The sequence below is a fragment of the Octopus sinensis genome, linkage group LG1 (genome assembly GCF_006345805.1).
Source record: "Octopus sinensis linkage group LG1, ASM634580v1, whole genome shotgun sequence".
NCBI lineage: Eukaryota > Metazoa > Mollusca > Cephalopoda > Octopoda > Octopodidae > Octopus > Octopus sinensis.
In genome coordinates this window covers 166,707,980-166,732,441 of record NC_042997.1, presented here as the reverse complement: position 1 = coordinate 166,732,441, position 24,462 = coordinate 166,707,980, and the positions used below count along the sequence as shown (strand labels likewise).

The 24,462-nt window shown below is 35.9% G+C and overlaps 1 protein-coding gene across 7 annotated transcripts in view; it reads left to right on the top strand.

The window, feature by feature from the left end:
* The window catches only part of LOC115215394 (ninjurin-2), a 119,695-nt gene that overhangs the window by 75,468 nt on the left and 19,765 nt on the right, over positions 1 to 24,462 (top strand). For 2 of the 7 annotated variants that reach the window (XM_036506599.1, XM_029784560.2), the window contains one exon: positions 23,580 to 23,961. The exons of 3 other annotated variants lie outside the window; for them this stretch is intronic. In XM_036506599.1, the coding sequence (XP_036362492.1) occupies positions 23,580 to 23,936 (357 nt within the window). In that variant the 3' untranslated portion in view covers positions 23,937 to 23,961. Of the gene's footprint in view, positions 1 to 11,663; positions 11,992 to 23,579; positions 23,962 to 24,462 lie in introns of those variants that run through there. 2 more of the 7 variants (XM_036506621.1, XM_036506603.1) reach the window with 2 other exon arrangements.

Sequence of the window (24,462 nt, the reverse complement as noted above, 5' to 3'; positions counted from 1 at the left end):
ACTGTCACGGTTGTTGCTGTTGTTGTAATTTTTGTTTATGGGCTTCGCAATCATGAGATACTGAATACGATTTCTCTGAGTGATACAATCGGTATGTGTCTTATATATATTCTAAAACCAATCTTAATTATTACACACCAAGAATTTTATCTAAAAATATATATGCACTTAAGTTTAAATCAGCGCTTATGATCAGCACCATTACTGAGTGTAGACAAGAGGAGCCTGTAAGTTATGGGGTCCTCTAGAGGCCCTTTAGTAATTAATACAGAATATGGTTGTACAATAACTAAACTTGACAAAAGGGCCATTAACATATATAAACAGTTTCGTGTGAATGAGGTTGGGGGAAATACATCTTTAATTAGTCAGTTACAAGACATTTTTCAATAAGAACATAGATACTTGAAATTCCTTCCCATCGAACTACCTGACTCAATGTAATTTAATTCTTTAGTAAGATCACGTAAACTTTTATTTGCAAGAAAAATGAGCAATTTGAAAGGGATCTTTTTGGTCTGAACGGCAGTTTTTAACATAATTTGTAGGTAACTAAAAAATTTTAAACTTCGTTTACTGGTAGAATGTGTTTATAAATCGTCTTTTTCTCTTGGCTTTATTGAAAAAATTCTATGGTTTGTAAGATATTTGTTGTTGTTTTTTTCTTCAATTTCTGCAATTTCAACCAATCACTGACGTCTAATGAATTAAAAATCATTCTGTGCCGTATGTATATGTCCCTCGTTTAAAAAACAGATTGGGTTTATTTACATTTCTGAAGAAAAAAAGATACCCTTCCCCCACCCCTAACCCTAACCCTAAAACAGATTGAAATGCAATAGATCGATACTAGGGCATAATTATGGGTGACAATTTCATATGACACCGCTAGAAAAAACTGCCGTTCAAACCGAAAAGATCCTTTGAAAGCCCGTTTGGGACAATTTTTTTCTGTAGCTTATTTAGTTTATTCATAAAAGTTGGTCCTGATAGTGACGAAATATAATTATTCAAGACAAACATTAACCGCGTTGCTCTGCGAGGGCCGTGAACATTGTCCCTGCATTCCGGTTAAACCAATACTAATTAGATAGCTCTGTTCTTTTAGTTTCCCATTCAATATTTTGAAAATAAAATATCATTGCAGCACAAATAAACGCGATAGGTTGCATGTTGGTTATTTAAATGTATCTATGATAATTATGCTGAATACAGTTTAATATTGGCTTTAGTATATTTATTCTTAACGAGATGTATTTAAACCTAAGCAGCCCTCTGACCCCCTTTCTTTTTATACTAAACAAGTTTTATTATTTTCCCTTTCCACACTAAATACAAACATAACAATCTACCATATCAACATATGGCATTGAAGCTTCTCACATTTATATCATTATAATATTTTGGCACATTATAAATAGCTGTGAGTTATGGCGCCAAATGTTTTCTTTAGTTATTAACGATTACACATATAGACAGAAATAGTAGCGAATCTGCTTCAAAACATACTCTGTCGTTTTAAAAGTGAAAGAATATGTTGGATGATGTGACATAGATATACTGTGATTAAAAGATGTGACTGTCGCGAATGGAACGAATTTGATCACTAGCCTGCTCAATCAAAACTGACCTGAGCCTAAAAACAACATACAGGCATACAACATCGATTAGACACTCACACATAACATACAAAACTCATGCCTAAATACAAACATACACAAATACAAGTAAGCTAGCAAGTGCAAACACACATGCCATCAGACAGATATACATATACAAACACCAACACTCGAGTATGTAGTCGAATATAGATTAACAATACTTGTGTATCGTCTATGACAAAGTGCTTCATCTATGTCATTGAGTCCTGACACCTCTCCCTAGATACCAGGCAAAAAATACACTTCAAATTTCAAATTCTACCATGGCACCACTTCCAGTGGGATCACAAGAAGTTGTCCGATCATAAGTAAAAGTTAATCAACAACAACATAGCATCTGTTTTAATTTTACTTTAATGCGATGAGGATTTTATGGGAGAACTGAAGCTGAGGCTAAGTTGGAGTAATGTAGATTACAGATTCTAAAAAGTAGATTTACGGTAAATGTAAGAAAGACTAAGTACATTCAATAAAACCACGAGTAAAGCATTTAACATTTCGGATTCCTGCCCTTGGGTCCTCCATTCTTTGTTCCTTGGAGTGCATCTAGTACATCTTCTGCGACTCTTTTGTTTTGATGGCATATGATCACCTACACTCGAAAATTAACTCTGAAGTCTTAGAAGGCCGTCCGAAAGATCTCATTCTCTTTTAAGGAAAAATCGACCATTCTGCTTCGATCAAACGTTCAGCTACATTTACTAAGAAATTTATAAATGGTTGTTTCGTATGGTGAACTTCAGAGTGAATAACATAGCTGTTATAAATAGCTGTCATCAGAAGCCTGAAGAACACTTTGGTCCACCGTTTTCTACTTTTTCGATCCAGTTCATAGTGTTGCCATTTGATCAGAGCGATCTGGTCCAGCCATATATTCGTTATAAAAGATAATCGCTTCTGGACAAGTGAACTTTTTTCCCCTCCTACTCCTTACGCTGTGACCCTGATTTGTCCCATCCCAAGCCATTTTAAATGAAGAAAATTCTCTTTAGTATTAAAAACTTTTCTTGGGCTACATCTGTTCCGTTAGGAGCGAAGGGATTATATGAAATGACTCAACCGAGAACTGAACCTGCTTCTCAAGTTCAGTTTCCAAGGAACTCACTTACAATTTAAAAGTTTAGCTGGTGTGTACAACGATAGGCGGTTGTTTTTCGTAGAAAAGGTCGTTTTAGCTTCTCTTGTGAGTTGTCAATGAGGCGGTCGTTTGGCTCTGTTTCAATTCTTAATAGTTGTGGCTATTATCATTTTCCCTTTCTTCTACAAATACATGCCTGGCAAGCGAGGACAGTGATAAGAGAGGTCAAGTTAACCCGCACCACACACCAAGACAAAGTAATAGAATAATAGCAATTAAAGATTGGTTTCAAATTTTTGGCACAAGGCCAGCAATTGTGAGGGAAGTGCAGATCGATTTCACCAACACCAGTGCTCAACTGGTACTTGTTTTAACGATACTGAAAGGATGAAAGGCAATGTCGACCCGGTCGGCCTTTGAACAGTCGGAAGAAATGCAGCTAGCACTTTTTTCTTTTTTTCGGCGCGGTAACGATCCTGTCAACTCGTCGCCTTATAGTAACTAAAGATTGGCAATAAAAATATTATTACGAAGTATTAGTCTTTGGAATAGTACAAAAAAAATCGTCTTCACAAAATGTTTACTAGCAATCTAAGAGGTTAATATATAGGCCACTGAGTTCTGAACCAGATATACAAAAGGAAAAATAATTAAGTAGAATTTTCACGGTCAGTATACAAGAAATCTTATAGGAAGTAATTTTTGCCCTGTAGCTGCTAACTAAAAATATATTCCAATCAACCGTTTGGAGCCACTTTTATCACGTCACTGGCAACTAATTTATAGTTCTTAGTCTAATAAGCTTTGTTAATTGGTTTACTTAATTTCTCTACTGCAGTTAATTATAGCCCTCAGTGGATCATTGTCGAATAGTTTTCCTTCAAAACTTTCTTAAAACCAGTTGTAGTGAAAACTGGATTCGACTGCTATTCTATGTGTACTATGTAATCAAGACCCTAGAACTAAAAAGTATAACCAGTTCACAATGACTTTTTTTTTTTGTCTGCCATGAGAATGACAGCAACAATTCCTTCTTCCTAGGTTAAACTCCACCCAAAAAAAATTACATAAAAAATTATTTTCACTTTACAGTAACTGTTAGTAAGCGTTGGTATAGTGTTTAAAGTTGGTGTTAAAGCAGATATGGCCACCCTACGGTACTCGGATCATATACAATTCTTTCTGACTTAACGCGTAATGTCATGATTAAAATAAACATGACATTTTGCTAAAATCATGTAACATTTATTAGAACCATTAGGTCTGTCTATTAATCTGAACTCTCTCTCTCTCTCTCTCTCTCTCTCTCCCTCTCTCTCTCTCTCATTCATTTACACTTCCTCTCAAGGAAATTCTTATGATTTTCATAGGATAACATACTGTGTCCTATATGCAATGTTAAATTACTCGTACGGGTATGATCAGGTTTATATCGAACAATAGCTCATGGAAAGTTTGTACACGCTTCAATTAAGGTTTGTCTGTTTTGGGAGCTAAAATGTAACTCAAAAGTAAAGCTTACGTTTAAATTTTCCAGTCTAAATTCAGACATCTTTCATAGAACATGAGAACAATTTCATTAGAAAATTTTACTCGTAATATTGAACCGAGATTGAATCCTCCCTCTCTAAATATGTAATTCCATCAAACAAAAATATGTCCATGTCCTTCAATGTACGCTTAAGATCAAAAATCGATCTCTCTAACAATTATATATATATATAGAGGCATTTAGTATTCTAATGCCTACCTAACATTCAATTTCAAGTTCAAGAAGTAACTTCAGTTTTGTGGATGCTGCCTTCCTGACTAAGACTGGAGTCGTATGTATTTATGAAAAGTGTTTTTAGTTAAAAGCCACCGTGTGAAATGTCTTGAGTGGGGATCGATTGCAATGATCAGATCTGTATCATCTTCGCTTTCAGCATCTCGGACTAACAGAACAAAGTTATTGCGACAGTGAGAGATGTGTTCTGCTGTAGAGGATGTCGATCACTCAGTCTGTTGGAATCAGCCTGACAAAGTTCACATGTATCAGGCGCTGCCATCGTCCGTCGATTGACATCAGATACAATTATTATCGAGGATTTTCCTTCTAAATCCGCCTAAGTTTGTTTAACAGGCTCTCCTCGCGCAGGTTTTTAACCTGGGTCGATCTTGGTGTTGTTTAATCAAAGCATGACTTTTCCCCTGGGACGGGAGGACCAGTGAACAGAGCGAGGCTATCATATGCCGCATCGTATACTGAAAAGTACTACCACTCCACATCCTTTTTAGGTATTATTCGAACATTTTATTAGCAATCATTCGTTATACTGTCGACTCTGCATCTAAGGTTGTCTATTTTTAACAGGTATATTAGTTTTAACATACTTAATGCTGCATCAAAAATCGAATTAGATATACATATATAGTAAAGAAAAAAAACGATACTAGCACAATTACTAATATTTTGATCATTTCGGCAAGTACGTGAGACAACTACAGATATAGTTCGGTATTATTCTGGTCTTATCGGTGGAACATAGATTTCACTGGGTTTACCGAACTACTGAAGGGAGAAGCAATATTGCACACGAATAGGTGTGTAGAAATTAATCTACGCAGATTGATTCGAAAGACTTGTTTTCCGCAAATACGGTGTAAGATGAGTGGCAGGGTATGAAGAGCTAGTCCTCCTACACTAATGCAACACCTTAAAGGCTCTCATTACAACTCCTTTTAAGAAATACCTTGATTCAGTTAGGTGTGTTATTTGACTGATTCAGCTTCTTACATGATATCGTTTAAGGATGAAGTTATATGAAATATTTTTAATGAATATATCTTATTTATTGATGTTGTTAAGCCAACGCTATGACTCCTACTTACAACATTTTTGTTAGTCCATCATCGACATTAAAACATTGGCCTTCATGATGAATGCGATCTTAGAACTGACAGCCTTAGAACTGACTCATGAGTGAGAGTATGGGCTTATTTTAAATGAATCATTTACAAACCATATCATTTTCCAAGTTTTACGTAAGAAGTTTAATTGAGATGTAGCTAAACTATGGGGGATTGCCTGATTTTTGAAAGAAACCCACGACCTCTTGTGTTATGCAGATAACCTACCCAAATGAGTCAAGTTAGCTTTTTCGAGCTTCAATAATTGAATTTAAGCTGAATAACCTGTGATAATATATTAGGGCTGGATTGGCTTCCAGAATAGTTTTTGTCTGAATAAAGGTGGAATTACTCATAGCTTGATGAATCCTTCTAAGATTAGAAGGATTTAGTGAATTAGTAATATGTGTGTGATTATGCAGAATGGTTTATGTATTGTTTAATGATAGAGAATAATTACACTGGTCAACAAATTGAAACTTTTTTTAATTATCAGAGTTGCTGATTGACTTTTCTGGGTTAATTTTTGATGCTTATTTCGAATCTGAAGTCCGATTTCCTTTATCTGGTCACATTTTCATGTTAATGATACCTGCTGTTTTAACTTATAGGATACTTAAAGCATGTCTATATAAAGTATATTGAATACAAGATACGATAATTTCATGGCTTTTTATTGTACAAAATTAAAATTATTGTGTACAAATAAGTTAGAATACATTCAAATGCATAACAACTTAAAATCTTTGGGATTTGGACTTTCTATGGTGTTTTGTCCCAGGTTCATCCCTGTATAATATCCAACAGTAGTCAGCTAACATTCCTGCATTCCAAAATCCTTGATATCGTTGTTCCATTGATGTAATATCTTAATGAAAGCGTTCCCCTTGTTCATCAGACACTGCTCCAAGGTTCTCTGCAAAAAAGTCCAGATGTGAATCAAGGAAATGGACTTTTAGTGACATCCGGTATTTCGTCTGCTGCTACATTCTGAGTTCAAATTCCACCAAGGTCGACTTTGCCTTCCATCCTCTAGGGGGTCGATAAAATAAGTACCAGTTGAGCACTGGATGTAATCGAATTAACCCCTCCCCCGAAATTGCTGGCCTTGTGCCAAAATTTGAAACTACTATAAGTACCAGTAATGGGTTGAATCCAAAATAATTGAATGTAGTTGTCATCCACTTTACAAAACGTGATGTGTTTAGAAATAAAGATGACGGCAACGACGATAATGATAAGAAACATACCCGATGCTATCCCAAATTTATTGAAATATTTATTAGTCGCTATTACTTACTTAGCTTTATTAAATGCTCCCTTCAATATTAAATATTACAGTGCTGGGCTAGTTATCCGACAAGCTGGAACATGAAGTGTCTAGGATTTCTGGATTTTTTAGTTTTCTAGAGACAGTCAAAAATACATATTTAAAATATAGGATAAGCTATGAAAAGTAAAGAATTAAATTGTATTTAACAGATTCAAAATTAATACATCTCTAAAGCAGGGTCCGTTTGAGATTTATTAATCCACTTAAAATTCTTAAAATGTGTTATGCTACACCATGTATGCAGCATAATGTTTATAAGATGAAAATTAAAGAAAGACAAATAAAGAACATGATTTAACAAATACTAGTTTAAATTGATACAATTTGAAGCAGTGTGTGTCTAATTTCAATCAATCCACTTGAAAATAGTAAAGAACAATTTTTAACACACCGTATGCAAATTAACTCCAAAAACAGGGTCTGTTTATTCAATACAGTTTATTGCAGAGCATTGCACAATATTTCCAGACTTCTGGAAACCGGATAAGAGGCCCCGTACTGTAATACTATCTTAACTGTATACTGTTTGGCATATCTTTAAAAGTGCAATGTTTGATATGCCTCTGAAATGTGGAGGATATATGCACTAAGTACATACAGTCTATAATGAAAATTTCTTCGTTAATCGATCGAAATGGAATGTCCGACTGCTTAACGTCTAATGAACCAACAAGTCGGTGCACATTTTCGCAAAATGTCATATATATAATAGAGTATTACATTTTTGTTTTTCTTTTCTTGTAAGTGTCAACTAATTCCGACTACATAATTAAACTACCGTTAACATTTCAAAAGGCATATTTGCCATAGCTCTGGATAATATAATATATAATTAGTAACCAGAGAACAACATCTATTGTTAAAATGAATCAGACAAATGGAAAGCTGTTTGCTTAGTCTAAGACGACACAAATGGAGGAGGGATAGTCTTCCTTTTTTAGACGTTATTGTATATTTGCCTCATTGCTGCCATTGTTTTAGTTTCTGCTGTGTAACTAGCTCAAGTAGAGTGGTATGGAAGGCGATGTGTAGAGTGAGCAGTGAGCAGCTAATTTATATATTGTCATCTCTAGCTGTGTGAACTCTTGGTCAACATTTTAGCTTTCTCTCATTCTTTTAAGAAAACTAATTTAAAGAGACTTTGTACGAGATCGGTGAGAGCAACATAGCAGCTGACTCATCCGGTGATCTGGAACTCTAAATGACAAAGCCAGCAATGTACTCTTCTCCCCCCCCCCCCTCTATCTCTCTCTCTCTCTCTCAAGTTCTGGATGTAGTCATGTCGCCACGATTCTTGCTATTTTTCTTCCAAAATATTGCCTATTGTTACAAACATCATTTTACATAAAAGACAAAGATACTAGTATTTTAGTATTTTCTCTTTTAGCTTGGGGGGGGGGTCATCATACCAAACTAAAATATTACTAATTCATTCAATTATAGACAGACAGACAGACTGATAGACAATCTAATATATACAGAAGTTTATCTTTTCTTTCAGGCATTGAACTGTCCATGCATGGGCGCTGCCTTCAAGGACTTTTCTCGAAAGACTCGCCCCCACTCATTATTTTTTAAGTGTGGTACAAATCTATCGGTCTATTTTGCCAAACTACTAAGTCATGGGGACGTAAACAAACCAACATCGGTTTCAAATGGTGGTGGAGGACGAAAGCAAATACGCATATATATATATATATATATATATATATATATATATATATGAAAAAACAAGTCAAAAATAGAAAATGCTAAGATAATTTTATAGTGAATCTTTCAGTACCGGTTTCGGTCATTTTGAGACCTTTTCAACTGTAACGATTAAATAATTAAATTTAGAAAAATTAGAAGAAAAGTTTTTTTAAAAGAATATTTCTATAGTAGTGTTCAGATATAAGTAGCATTCTGCCTTTCTCTGACTCCCTTGGTGCAAACAAGGGAGTCAGAGAAAGGCAGAATGCTACTTATATCTGAATACTACTATAGAAATATTCTTTTAAAAAAACTTTTCTTCTAATTTTTCTAAATTTAATTATTTAATCGTTACAGTTGAAAAGGTCTCAAAATGACCGAAACCGGTACTGAAAGATTCACTATAAAATTATCTTAGCATTTTCTATTTTTGACTTGTTTTTTCATATATATCAACTCGTGTGTTCCTTTCCACCCTTATACATATATATATATATATATATATATATATATATATATATATATATATATATCAAGCTCTTGGGCACCGACTATTTCTCCTGTCCGTATCTGGGGCGGGCGCGTGTCTTTGGGTTCTCCCACGCCTGTCGCCACGGGACCACTCTTCCATCTTTCCCTCAGCTTCAGTTTTTTTTTCCCTAATACCCCCCCCCCCCGCCTTGTTGTACACACACGCACACACATACACACACCCACTCACACACACTTTTGCATACACACACGCACACACATACACACACACTCACACACACACATTTGCATATACATTACACTTACACACACGTCAAAATTACTTGCCTTACATACAACTACGCACACTGGACACATACACACTACCACTCAACACACACACTGGCACGTTACATACGCCCCCACCCTTTCCCTCCTTCCCTTCTTCCCTCCTTCCTCCTTTTTTACTACTGACCACTCACTCGAGACTTGCTATGTCAACTACTGTTCGCCCTACCTTACACACTTACATACTGACGCACGCACTAACATATACATATATTTTTTGTTTTTTATCTCGCCTCACACACACATACACACACTCACACATACATACACATCTTTTTTTGTTACCAACCTTCCTGTCTCCACTCTTTTGGCTTTAGAAACCTACTTTGGCCTTGGTTTCCAAAACTTCCGGTCATTTCAGCATGTGTACTTCGTAAACACCAGTCGCGTTTTTTTTCCCCTCTTTCGCCCACATCGGGATCTTTCTTCTTTCTTCCTTCTCTTATGTTTCCGACGAAGAGCTCCGCTCGAAACGTCATACCTTCCTTCTTCCATTTTCCTGAGCGCCTAATAATAATAATACTGTAATTGTTCCACGTGTTGTTGTTTTTTCTGTTTTCCCGTTTCGATTAACCTATATATATATATATATATATACTTACATATAAGAAACCATAGTGTACGTACGTCGCCATATGTATATAAAAAGGAATACAAAAAGTGGCTATGTGTAAGAGGTTTGCTTCCCAGCCACATGGTTCTGGGTTCTAACCCTCGAGCCAACCCAAAGCCTAATGAATGGATTTCATTTGATAAACGCAGTGTACTTATGTGTGTGTCTTGGTAAATGTATTTGTTGACAACCGACGTTGGTTTGTTGACAACCCCGTGACCTAGTGATTCAGCAAAAGAGACCGATAGAATAAATACCAGGCTTTAAAAATAAGTAGTGGAGTCGATTTTTTGAACAAAACCTTTCAAGGCGGTGCCCCAGCATAGCCGCACTTCATTGACTAAAAGATAAATGGCACCATCTACACTACTCCTACCACTACTAGAATACACTCATCTCAAACTTTCTAAGCACGAGTAAAAATATGCTTCACTGATAAGGTCTAACGAGGCCGAAACATTCTCGCCGTAGTCATCGTATCGGTCAAAGAATAGATCTTTTCTCCATTACAAACCCCATGCAGTTTTTTGTTAGTTAGGTTTTCCGAGTGGTATCCCTTGCTTCTTATGAATTAATCAGTAAGCTTAATGCTTTTTCTTTTTTTAATTCCTTATAGGCGTAATTTTAATTAATTTGTTTTGCGGGAACATTGTATTAAATATGTGAGCTTCCATTTTATATATGTTACTCAAGGGAGTTAGCAGCCCCAATTCTCAGAATCTCCTAGACTGAAGACGGGAGGGAGGAACGTATCCTCAAACCAGAGACCGAACCCGAATGCCTGTAACTGAGTAAATTCTGTTTAAGATGCTCGAAGATAAGGGAGTGATGCTAGATTAGGCAACGGATTAATTCCACCACCTCAGTAGGTCACGATGGCATTTGAATTCAGAAAGCAAAGAGCCAGAGTATCGGGGGGCATCCCATCCAACAGTTCTGCCAGTCCACTGCCCTAAATTAGTGTTTTGTCATCCCCGGAATAATGAAAGGCAGTGTTGGCCATGGCGGAACTGAATTGAGAATGCAGGAGTCCGGAACAAATACAGCAAGGTATTTTGTCGGCTATTCGAACAACACAGTGAATTTGCTCTGACAGCACTTAACTATGTGTTTTTCAGGCAGAACCCATCTCTGAGAAATTTTCCCCGGTCATGCAATAATGGAGTGTTTCATTTGGAAATACCATAAAACGAATTAGTGATACATTTCATTTAATTACAAATCACTTTCTAAGATGCCGGTTCGTTAATTCCATCAAATGTTCCATACAGAAATATTTTGATTGCTTTAGTTTACCCAGCCCATTCTCCATATTAACCCAGAATCGTCCAAACCACTTACATCAGAGAAAATAGGTTTACAGAAAAATGGGGAAAAAATGGAAACGTTTCTGAGTGCAGAATTCACTGTTTTCCATTTTATTTACTATTTTTTTTTTATAGGCAACACTATAGCTTCGTCGAAGAGGGCTTTTTGGATTCGCTAGTGTTAGACAGACCTGGTAAATGAATTCAGTTAATTATTTCCAAGTCTCTCTAATTACAACTACTTTAATTGTAAAGTAAAAGCAATCATCAGAGGTGGCTTCTGTCAGAGCATAATTGAGACTGTTAGATGCGGGTTGTCTCGACCAATCGAACTACGAGCCAATTAATGCAACCCCGTATTAAGGAGAAAGTCATTGTCGATTAAATTGACTCGTGTATTTGACTTATACTTATTCCATCGACTTCTTCACGATCACACGACTTACTAGAAATAGCAGCTAAATACATTTTAAATCACACTAAACTGGCCTGCAGGTAATAACGCATTCTCCGAAATCTTTGATTATCTTATTCCTTCCGTTTGAAAAAGAAAAACGTTCCCCCGAAATATTATGGGATCATTAAACAATGCTTGTCAGGTAATACAATCTTTTTCTCATTGTTTTCATTCATTAACATCACCCTGCATAATTTATTTAAACCTTCAGCCGCATAACTCAAAGTATTATTTGTAAACATTTACCCATTTACATATATTGCAATACTTCAAACAGATTACTTTACTCTTTCACGCCTGTTAGAATACTCTGGAAACACAGTGTAGCGTACGTTAGTGAGGTCCTCTCTATCTGGCATGTGTGGTACGAATGCTGACGTGGCGGATGACGGACAGCTTCCGTACCACACATGCCAGATAGAGAGGACCTCACTAACGTACGCTACAGAGCCCTCTACCAGTGGTGAGAACCAAAGACAAATTACGGTTTGTTGAGCTAGCTTTTAAAGAGATTAGTGGGCTCCAGAAGAGAACCTAGAAGACTGTGTCACGGGACCTTATCAGAAGGTTGCGATTGGCCACACATGCCAGATAGAGAGGACCTCACTAAGGTACGCTACAACAGTATAATCGCATCGGGAATGCCTAACGTCATAAATTTGCTCGATCAGAGATTACCTGTGGCTATACAACACCACTCAATCAAATAAACCATCTAAGTAGAATCGTGGAAACACAAATCGATACACTTTAACTAGGCTTTCATCCCACCGGTGGTAGAAAGAAGCCCTTTGTCTCTTGAACATCAAAGTCTCGATCTTGTATGACCAAGTAAAAATTACGATCACCATAAACTACTAGACCCAAATTCCGCCGAGGTCGACTTTGCCTTTCATCCTTTCAGGGTCGATATATTAAGTACCAGTTACGCACTGGGGTCGATATATATTTCTTTACTACCCACAAGGGGCTAAACATAGAGGGGACAAACAAAGGGATTAAATCGATTAGATCGACCTCAGTGCGAAACTGGTACTTTATTTATCGACCCCGAGAGGATAAAAGGCAAAGTCGACCTCGGCGGAATTTGAACTCAGAACGTAGCGGCAGACGAAATACTGCTAAGCATTTCTCCCGGCGCGCTAACGTTTCTGCCAGCTCGCACTGGTGTCGATATAATCGACTTAATCCCTTTGTCTGTCCTTGTTTGTCCCCTCTGTGTTTAGCCCCTTTGTGGGCAATAAAGAAATAATAAACTACTAAGACCCGAAACGGTTTCTTGACTAGCGATTTATGCTTCAGTTGATTGATAACTGTTATAACAATAAAACATACTCCCACGCGTTTCTTTTTGTGTGATGAGTGAATTAATGATTTTACAGCCTGCACACATTTTGTCGGGTCGCATCGTAATACTTGCTGCACGATATGAATTAATCGATTAAATATGTACCGACGTTTAATTGGTCTCGCACTGACCCAATATCAGTGGTGCTGCGGGTTTTATAAGTCAATGTTGATATATAGTACATAACCCCGTACTTGTACAGGCGTTTGTATGTTAATCAATCATTTAACTGCCTGCATGATAATCTTTGTATCTATTACTTAGCTGTCCATCTATCTATCTCTATCTATCTATCTATCTATCTATCTATCTATCTATCTATCTATCTGTCTGTCTGTCTGTCTGTCTATCTATCTATCTATCTATCTATCTATCTATATATCTGTCTATCTATCTATCTATCTATCTATCTATCTATCTATCTATCTATCTATCTATCTATCTATCAATCTATCTACCTATTTATCTTGCAATCTATCTATCTATCTATCTATCTCGCTCTTCATTTATCTATCTGTTTATCTCGCTATTTCTATACCTGTTTATCTGTCTATCCATCGGTCTATACATCCATCTCGCTATCTTTTTATCTCCCTATCTATCTCTTCTCGCGCGACCTACTTATTTTGCTCTCTCTCTCTCTCTCTCTCTCTCTCTCTCCCTCTCTCTTTCTCTCTCTCTCTCTCCCTCTCTCTCTCTCTCTCTCTCCCCCTCTCTCTCTCTCTCTCCACCCCACCGCTACTTTATCTGGACATTGCACTTCTGATTATGCAGCAAAACAGACAATGGTTCATGTCACAGTCGGCACTCTGAAAGCATGTTTCTCAGGTGGCGACATCTTTTGATTATCAAGTCAAATTATAGTCGGAATATGAAGTGTGATTATCCTCAAGATACCTTACCCTAACTTTGGCGTGGAAATTGTCTGCAAATAGGTGTTGGAGACACAAATTCTTAATATGTGCAAAGTTTCGTTGTACGAACAGTTTTGCGTTCTAATTTATGCTGCCAGACCCATCCATACTACTCTAGGCTTCTGAACCAGGAACTGTTATCCTCAAGGGGCTAAACATAGAGGGGACAAACAAGGACAGACAAATGGATTAAGTCGATTATATCGACTCCAGTACGTAACTGGTACTTAATTTATCGACCCTTAAAGGATGAAAGGCAAAGTCGAGCTCAGCGAAATTTGAACTCAGAACGTAACGGCAGACGAAATACGGCTACGCATTTCGCCCGGCGTGCTAACGGTTCTGCCAACCTGCTGCCTTTGAACCAGGAACTGTTATCGACGCCCACTCTGGTAAAGAAGCTGCCACGTAGCAGCAACTGTTCCGAACTCGGAAGCTTTTGTATTATAGTTGAGAGCTGGTCGTAGGAGTCTCTTAAGTCATGAATGAAGTAGAAGATTTATGCATAGCCACTACAGGAGGTTCAGACTCTCATCGGATTTGAGGAGCCGAAGAGAGAAAACCTGTTCGGTCCCTTTCTCACTGGGCTCCATCATCTTCAGACGTGAATTCTTCACAATAAAACCAATGCCATCATTTGCCCCCGTCTGAGTACATCCCTATCCAGAAGAACGTAGAGTCTCTTTCTCAAGCAAAGTTTCCGATTAGACTGCTATTTCTTATAAGTCGAAAAACCATATAGAAGCTGTCTTGTTAACTCGATAAAGTTATTTTTTTATCTTTCACTTGTTTTAGTCTTTAGACTGCGGCCATGCTAGGGCACCGCCTTGAAGAGTTTTTACACGAATGGGTCGACACCAGTACTTATTATTATTAGTCTGGTACCTGCTCTATCGGTCTCATTTGCCGAACCACTACGTTACAGGGACGTAAACACACTACCACCTGTACGCACAAATATATATATATATAATATCACAAATAAGAAAATGGAGAAACACATTAGTTGGTTTATTAGATTTAGGACATTAGAATGTTGACTTATTTATTTATCAAAACGACAACCATAATTAATATTTTATATTAATGTTTTTTTAATAACTATTTGTATTTTTATCTTATATGTATTGAATTTTATACTGTATATATGTATGTTATATTGGTTGTCGTTTTGATAAATAAATAAGTCAACATTCTAATATCCTAAAGCGGATAAACCAACTAATGTGTTTCTCCATTTTCTTATTTGCAATATAAATTAATGGTAAGAAAACTATGATCTTTGTCCTCACTGATTGTAGAAAGTTCATTGAATACAACTGGTATATAACAAAGTAACAGAAAATATGTTAAAGTCTGCAAGACAGCAGCTCAATCCGCACTTTTTCAGTTTCCCTCAACAAAATCCACTTATTAGACTTTGACCCGCCCGAGGTTATAGTAGAAGACATTTGCCCAAGGTGTCACGCGTTTGGCCTAAACTTAGAACCAGGTCGTTGGGAAGCAAGCTTCTTACCACACAGCCACGCCTATGCCTAGCAATGCTGATATTGGGTGGTGGGAAAGTATTTGGAATTTCTCAGACGGAGCTTGTATTATTTCATTTCATTATTAAAAGGCGAGCTGGCAGAAACGTTAGCACGCCGGGCAAAATGCGTAACCGTATTTCGTCTGCCGTTACGTTCTAAGTACAAATTCCGCCGAGCTCGACTTTACCTTTCGTCCTTTCGGGGTCGATAAATTAAGTACCAGTTACGCACTGGGGTCGATATAATCGACTTAATCTATTTGTCTGTCCTTGTTTGTCCTCTCTGTGTTTAGCCCCTTGTGGGTAGTAAAGAAATAGATATTTCGTCTGCAGCTACGTTCTGAGTTCAAATTCTGCTGCCGCCGACTTTGCCTTTTATCCTTTTGGAGTCGATTAAATAAATACCAGTGAAACACTGGAGTCGATGTAAGCGATTTAATCTCTTTGTCTGTCCTTGTTTGTCCCCTCTATGTTTAGCCCCCTGTGGGCAAAAAAGAAATAATTATTAAAAGGTGTGGCGAGATGGCAGAATCGTTAGCATGCCGGGAAAAATACTAAGTGATATTTCGTCCGTCTCCACGTTCTAAGTTCAATTTCCGCCGAGGTCGACTTTACCTTTCATCTTTCGGGGTCGGTAAAATAAGTATCAGTTGAACACTGAGAGCGATGTAATCGATTTATCCCCTTCCCTGACATTGCTGGCCCTGTGCCAAAATTTGAAACTATTATTAAAAGATGTAACTATGTGTAAAAGTTCTCATGAACGTTATTCGTCATTCCCTTTGGATCTTCATGCCATTTCTACTGTTTATTTTAGTATGAAACTTGAAGAAGCTAGTATATTGATAAGTTCGAGTTTTAGTGGGTTTTCCAATTCAATCGATGTGTGTAGTCACGCGTATTACACACACACACACACACACATACACGCATACACAAACAATTTGTGCAAGTTGCGTTATTTTGTTTTAGTAATTGTTTAGGGGAAATAACTCTGATACTTTTGAAGTTCATTCTTTCCCTTCTGTGATGGATAGTTATTCATTTCCCACCTAAACCTTTAATATATTCCATTTAATCTATTCATAACATGATTTTCTGCTATAATACTCACATGTAAGCTCAAATGTGCCAACAAACGCTGGCGAAAAAGTATCTTCGCGAGCGTCCGACCTGCTAAAAATAGCAGCCGTACTTCCTTCACTTTGTACCCTACTGTCTTAGAAAAGAAACGACACATTAGAAAATTCAAGGCTTAATATCATAAGTCTAAAAATTCGAGATCTATGATCTCCTAAAGTAGGAGCAACTTGAAACAGGAAATTAAATAGAGTCTCAGAACTCTATTTTTAATTTTTTTCCAGTAAATCACTGGTTTATTCATACAAACAAAATAATCATTCTTTTAAAATTTAAATATGAACTTTGTTCCCATTAACGATGCATACTGATTAGGAACAGATTCTGTTTGAATGGGCTGTGTAGTATAATGATCTGTATGGAATAGAGAAATTCCATAACAAGACAATAAGATATGTTTACTCTGTTGACAAATATGCAGTGGGATAAAAAAGTAGACAAGAAAACTTGTGTGTGGTGTGTATGTATACGTGTGTGTGTGTGTGTGTTCATAAGAAAACAAGATCCATGTGAAATTTTACTTGGAGATGATTGTGTTGTGTATGGTATAGAGTAACCTGGATTTGTTGTATGTGTGCGTGTATGCCTGAATGCTATGTATATATTCTTCCTATATGCATATATGTATGCTTGCATAAATGTGCGAACTCTGTGTGCCTCTGTTTATAGGAGCCTGTTTATAGATGTTTACAAAGGCATTTTGAGCATGCATACACTTACATACTCTGTATATATATATATATATTCAGGCACATGTATGCATGTGCAATGTGTTTATGTTTCTGTCTGAATGTCTGTGTGCACATCAGTAATTTACTATGTCTAGTTGTATGTCTGTGTTTTGAAAGGTTATGGTCTTTAGGTTCTGCTTACAATTTCAAAGAGATATAGTCTTACATGTGGAATGTGTCTGAAAGAAAAACTTTGAATCTTAAAAGGATTTACAGTGAGATCCATTTATACTTTAGTGGAGTCAGTAGTTTTACTTTTGTATGTGATATCTTTATTTAAGCATTAGATGTTGAAAGGACATGACAAATAATTAGCATAGTTACAATTATTAGTTGTATATGCAGTACTAGATTGCTTTAATTTCATTAGGTTAGAAGAAGCATAAGTAGGGGCTAAATTATGGTATTGGGATCTTAATAGGAAGTTTACTGAAAGTACTATAATACCTATGATTATATGGGGAGTATTCTTAAGTAAAAATTCCTGTTACAAAGTGGTCTGCTTTGAGATTAAAAGGTGGATTCATCCACATATTACATATTCTATTTTTAAGTTTGTGTCTCCAAGACATAGGTTCAGTATATTCAGTTTTCTGCTTGAATCTATTTCTGCATCTTATATTTGATATTTGTTTGTTACTTTTCTGGCTTCACAATTTTGAAGTTTCTCTGAACCTCTGAGCTTTATAATTGTTATATCTCTTCATATGTACGACATGCCTTAGCTTTTCCTTAACTAATATTACTAACTCTATTTAAAAATTTTTTTTTCAAACTTCACCAGCCTATTTATATATCTATTTGCTTGGCTCATGATTTTTATGCAAAAATTCATTGAAGCCACACATCTCTAAGAACATTTAGCTTTCTCTACACAATCTCAAATTGTTAATATGAATGGCCAACAAAACCAATTTCAACCAATCTTTTCATTCCTGATCTTTTATCATTGTTGTAAAACTATAGTTAATAACCTAACACACACTTGCTAAATTGTTTTAATCATTCAAGCACTAGCTGCCTTATTTAGTTTAAAGTTTGCAATTCACATTTTAATTTCAATGCATTTTTATTTCCTTTAATGAAGATCCTATTAAATTTGGGCTTTATCTCAACCAAATTATCTTTACTCCCTTAACTTCTTTTTCATTTATATGTTAATTTTTTCATCATTAATTTCAAAGAGTTCTTCATTTATCCTCTTGTTATTAACACATTATTAACCTCCTCTATTTTTTTGCCTGCAGAATTTTCTTTCCTTTTTTCGTATTTTTAATAACTTTTATGCCTAATTTTTTTCTGTTGATACTATATTTGCCTTCTACTTTCTATGCTGAAACCTTTCACCTTTCTGCCTTTTAATGCACATACACAATTATTTTTGTTATTTAAGTTTATGATATTTTCTAAAATCGCTTATAACCTTTTCCTTTGCACTTGTGCTTTTACACGCTTATGTGAATTTTTAAATTTTTTCTTATGATACTTTTGGCAACTTTTATATCTGAATTATTAACTAGTTATCCTTATGTGCATGTATGGATATACATATGTGTGTTATGTGAATTTTTATTTATATGATAACAAAATATGCATACTTCATAGGGCCTATTATAAATTCATATGAATTATGAATTATTTGGGATATAGCATTAACTCTATACAGTGTAAGAATAAATGGAAAGGATCAACTTATGATAACAGGATATAAAGGAAATACACATGATCTTATCTCCTATCAAGTCTTTGTTTCCAGAGCTTTAACTCTCAGAATAACATATTCTGTTATTCAGTTAATGTACTCTGTACATCCAATTCTCTGAATTGCCAATTTGTTATTAGTTAATTCGTTGGTCATTTTTTGTTTTTTGAGGGTTTTTTTTTTTTGTTCAATTTAAATTGTTGTTCTCTTCAGATCAACATTACTATACCTCTATTGTCAGCTCTATCACTATTAAATCATCAGATATATATGCTTTTACAAACAGGACATGTTTTAAAAAAATAATTTATTCTACTGTCTTCAATGTGATGTCACATCCTTTCTTCTGTTGAGCAAACATATTCATTTATAATTTTCTGTTGCACAAAAGGAGCATGTCCTGAAATCAAACACACAAAGTGTACCACTCAAATATTTGCAAAATTTATCTACCTAAAGCTCCACATATGCTTCCGTATAGGCTTTAAGTTCCTTCTATAGCAAGTTATATTTTGAAATGCCCAACTGTTACTCTGATATAATTTTTATTGGGTTTTTTTTCCCCCTCTTTCAATATTTTTTACCTTCTTTCTTTGAATTAACTTTTCCTTAATAAGTATGGTTTTGATCCAGTCCAGTTACATCTGTTGTCAGTGTTGAGATGTTATCTTTCTTTAGGTCTTTTACCTTAATGATTCAAAAAATAAAGATTGAGAAATTATTAACTGCCAGACTGAAATAATTAGTGGGGTTGATATGATGGCTTAAAATTCTTGAAGACAATGCTCCAGTATTGCTAAAGTCTTAAGTGTGAAACCAGTATATATATATATATATATATATGTATAAGGGTGAAAAGGAACACACGAGTTGATATATATGAAAAAATAAGACAAAATAGAAAATGCTAAAATAATTTTATAGTGAACATTTCAGTACCGGTTTCGGTCATTTTGAGACCTTTTCAACTGTAACGATTAAATAATAAATTTAGAAAAATTAGAAGAAAAGTTTTTTGAAAGGAATATTTCTATAGTAGTGTTCAGATATAAGTGGCATCTGCCTTTCTCTGACTCCCTTGTTTGCACTTGTGTGTTGGAGGTCGTTCTCCACCACACAAGTGCAAACAAGGGAGTCAGAGAAAGGCAGAATGCCACTTATATTTGAACACTACTATAGAAATATTCCTTTAAAAAACTTTTCTTCAATTTTTCTAAATTTAATTATTTAATCGTTACAGTTGAAAAGGTCTCAAAATGACCGAAACGGTACTGAAATGTTCACTATAAAATTATTTTAGCATTTTCTATTTTGTCTTATTTTTTCATATATATATATATATATATATATATATATAAATGAATGTTTTTATATATAATGAACATGAAATACAGGAAGGGACGAACACGGAACACAGACAAATCATTCGAAGCCTTCAATCTTCAGTCAGACACCGAATCATCATAGCAAATTTCGGCTGTTCAATTCTGATATTTGCTCCAACTCGGCCAGCCCCAAGAAAAAAAGCTGTAAGCATTAGATTCTTGGTAGAAGACAGGAATGTGAACGCACAAGACGGATGTGAATACAAGAGACGAAAACGAAATTGAAAACAGTAATGAATAACAAAATATATATAACGGTGGTTGTCATACGACTTTAGACAAATGAGACAAAAACAACAACAACAACATAGCTGGCGTAGAAATAATTACCGTTTCGGTAGCGGGGACACATGTTGGTCGAGATACGAAGGCAAACAGAATGGTTTAAGAAGCAGCAGGTTGCAGGAGAGAGAGAAAGAGAGACAGAGAGAGAGGAATCAAAGAGGGTGGAAGGCAGGGGACAGAATCAGTGACCAAGAGAAAAGGAGAAAGAAGGATTAAGGAGGATGGGAGGAAGAGGGGAGGAGGATGGGAGGAAGAGAGGGGAAGAATCGGAGGGCGCCAAAAAGTTTGGTGAAGAAGCAATGGTGGGTAGGAAAGACAGTGTGTATAGAAGTCGTGCAGGGTTTAAAATTGGACAAACAAACGGGGGGGTGCACGTAACGCCGCAATAATCTAAGAATGAATGTTTTTATATAGTATCATCATCCATTCTGCTTCTAGTAAAGTGGTGTGGTCACTACAGTACTTAGCAGTGTAAAGAAAAAGTGTTCCTCAGATGAATTGTTGTGGTTCAGCATCCAATTGTTCACAGAGCACTCACTGCAGAGAATGCAAATAACCACAATGGTGAAACATATGTTGAGGACAAATGATATAAATTTCATCTTGTGTTTGTTATACTTTTTTGGCCAGCCTTTACTACAACTCTCACATCTTCTGCAGTCTTCCTCTTCTACAAGATCCAACAGGAATTCTATGTCCAATTGTCATCCTGCATATACATCTCATGATCGTATCTGCAGTCCTCCCTCTTGCACCCTCCATGAAATTTCTATTTCTCTTGTATCCATTTTCCTCTCAGTTTGTCCAAGTTCTGCTTTGCATGTTTACTAACACTGCACATACTGCAGAGCATGCTCACATCATTTTTATCTAGCCCTTACTCATCTGCTACACTCACCACTCATTTTTCACTACCACCTAATATTAAACATCATATATTTCGTCCTTCACTCAGAGAGAAAATTACATTTTTACACCAAGAAAGACAATAGATACAGTACACACACACACACACACACACACACACACACACACACATACACACACATCACCAAACCAAGTCTCAATTGTGTGAGCTCAAATAATATGAAATCATTTTAGTATGACTATTTTGAAGTACAAACATTAATATCTGAGCATTTTATGTGCTCCATTAGTTCATCAGTCGGTTTACTCGTGACTGCTGCAGTATGACTTTTCATGCTGCAGTTCTTTGCACATTTTCAAATACACATTGGATTGTAGTTTCAGATAAAATCCCCTGAGTGAAAAAAAAATATATATATATATATGCGCGGGAGTGGCTGTGTGGTAAGTAGCTTGCTAACCAACAGGTTCAGTCCCACTGCATGGCATCTTGGGCAAGTGTCTTCTGCTATAGCCCCGGGCCGACCAATGCCTTGTGAGTGGATTTGGTAGACAGAAACTGAAAGAAGCCTGTCGTATATATGTATATATATATATATGTGTGTGTGTGTGTTTGTGTGACTGTGTTTGTCTCCCTAGCATTGCTTGACAACCGATGCTGGTGTGTTTATGTCACCGTCACTTAGCAGTTCGGCAAAAAGAGACCGATAGAATAAGTACTGGGCTTACAAAGAATAAGTCCCGGGGTCGATTTGCTCGACTAAAAGGCGGTGCTCCAGCATGGCCGCAGTCAAATGACTGAAACAAGTAAAAGAGTAAAGAGTATATAGTAAAAAAAAGGTCATTTGGACCATAAATGTTTCTACCGCAAAAAGAGAACTCTCTATTACATTCTAGCAGACATTTTAATATCACATGGTAATTCATTCATACCAAGACCTACTGTGAAAATCAGCAGGGATCTTTGCAGCTGCTTCAATTACAATAAAATATACAACTGTAATATGAAAAGATCAAATAGTGTCAATATTTTTATGGTTTACAAAGAACTACCTGAAATAGAAGCATGGCCATGATATAAAATGAACATTTTTGCATTGAATTTTTTTCTTTTTCCAAACCTATAATTTGGTAATAGCTTTCATTAAATTTACTGCTATAAAACTTCTGTTTACCAAACAAACACTGAGAAATTATGCAGTGTTCATAATAAAATTGCAGTAACGTATCCAGCTTGCATTTTTAAGAGTATGTTTTGAAAAATAATCTTAGTGAAACCAGATTATCTTCTAAAAGAATACCTTCAAGAAAATACATTCCTATAAGAGAAAAATCTCATATATGCATTTGTGCATACATGGTTATCTATTCACACGCACACACACAGACTTCTAGTCTTTCATATGAGAGCCTTTTTTCTCTTTCACCTTCCAGTTGGATCAGATACACATATCTATATATTCAACTTATTTTTCCATCTCAGATGGACCTCTTTCAGGTATAGATAAAGCTCTCTCCTTTTCATGTGTCATCCATCATCATTGTATTAGCACCCATTTTCTTAAGCTGGCATGGGTTTGATTAATCTGCTTTACGGTGATAGCCCCATTCTTAAACAAAAAGCTATCCATAAACTCTTAACTCACTTCTCTGTTTCACGCTTCATATTTACACCCTTTCTCACTCATCTTTCCCTCTTTTGCGTGTACTATTTTCTCAATAGCACATCTCTTCACCACACCCTCACTAACTATTATGCTGTTAATCACCTATCCTTTCTCACTTTCTAAAATCCACTGCTGATCACCATATTTTGTATCTCTTCTAAAGGAAATGCCTCCAGCAAGTAAGCACTTTAACTACAATCGGTATTTGACGAAGAAGACAATGGCACAGGGATTGTTGGACATCTCCTTACTCATGTCTAATATGTCGCAGTTGAAGTCAGTACTGGACAGCGGTCAAGGCAGCTCTTACTTTATACTGCTCATCACTCTCATCTCCGTGTCACTTGTCCTTCAAGTAGTTGTGGCACACATGTTATGGATACTCGCCGTGTCCAGAGGCAGTACGCAAGAACAATTAAAAAGGCAGAACATTTTAAACAACATCATAGTTATTTTAATACTGATTATAACTATAAGCAATATCTTTATAACAGCTTTTGCCGTGCAGAATAAAAATTAAATATTGAAGGAAAATTTAAATTGTAGTCATATGAATTTAATTATTATTTTTCGTTTTGGGATTTGGTTTGCAAGATTCTTTATATGATTTCGTGTGTTGAAGCATATTCTGTTGTGTCTGGGGAGAGTCATTTTCTTTTTGTGCTTTATAATGTAACACACTCACCGGTAAATGTAACAGGGTAATGTAACACATTCACCGGACTATTCAATAGTCAAGACTATTGAAAAGGTTGCAAGATGCAACAAAAATTCTAGGAAAATAAAAATAAGAAATAAGTGGAAATTTTACTGGTGAGTGTGTTACATTATAAGTCACAAAAAGAAAATGACTCTCCCCAGACACAACAGATTATTATTATTGTTTTTTTAATCCTCAGCGCATTCGGTCTTGTTTGTTCTAGTTGATTCTATTATTATTATTATAATTATTGTTTTTGTTAAAGGCAGTGGTTTAGCAATATTGTTAGAGCCTTGGAAAAGTGCCTTGCATTATTTATTCTGGCTCTTTTCGTTTTGAGTTCAAA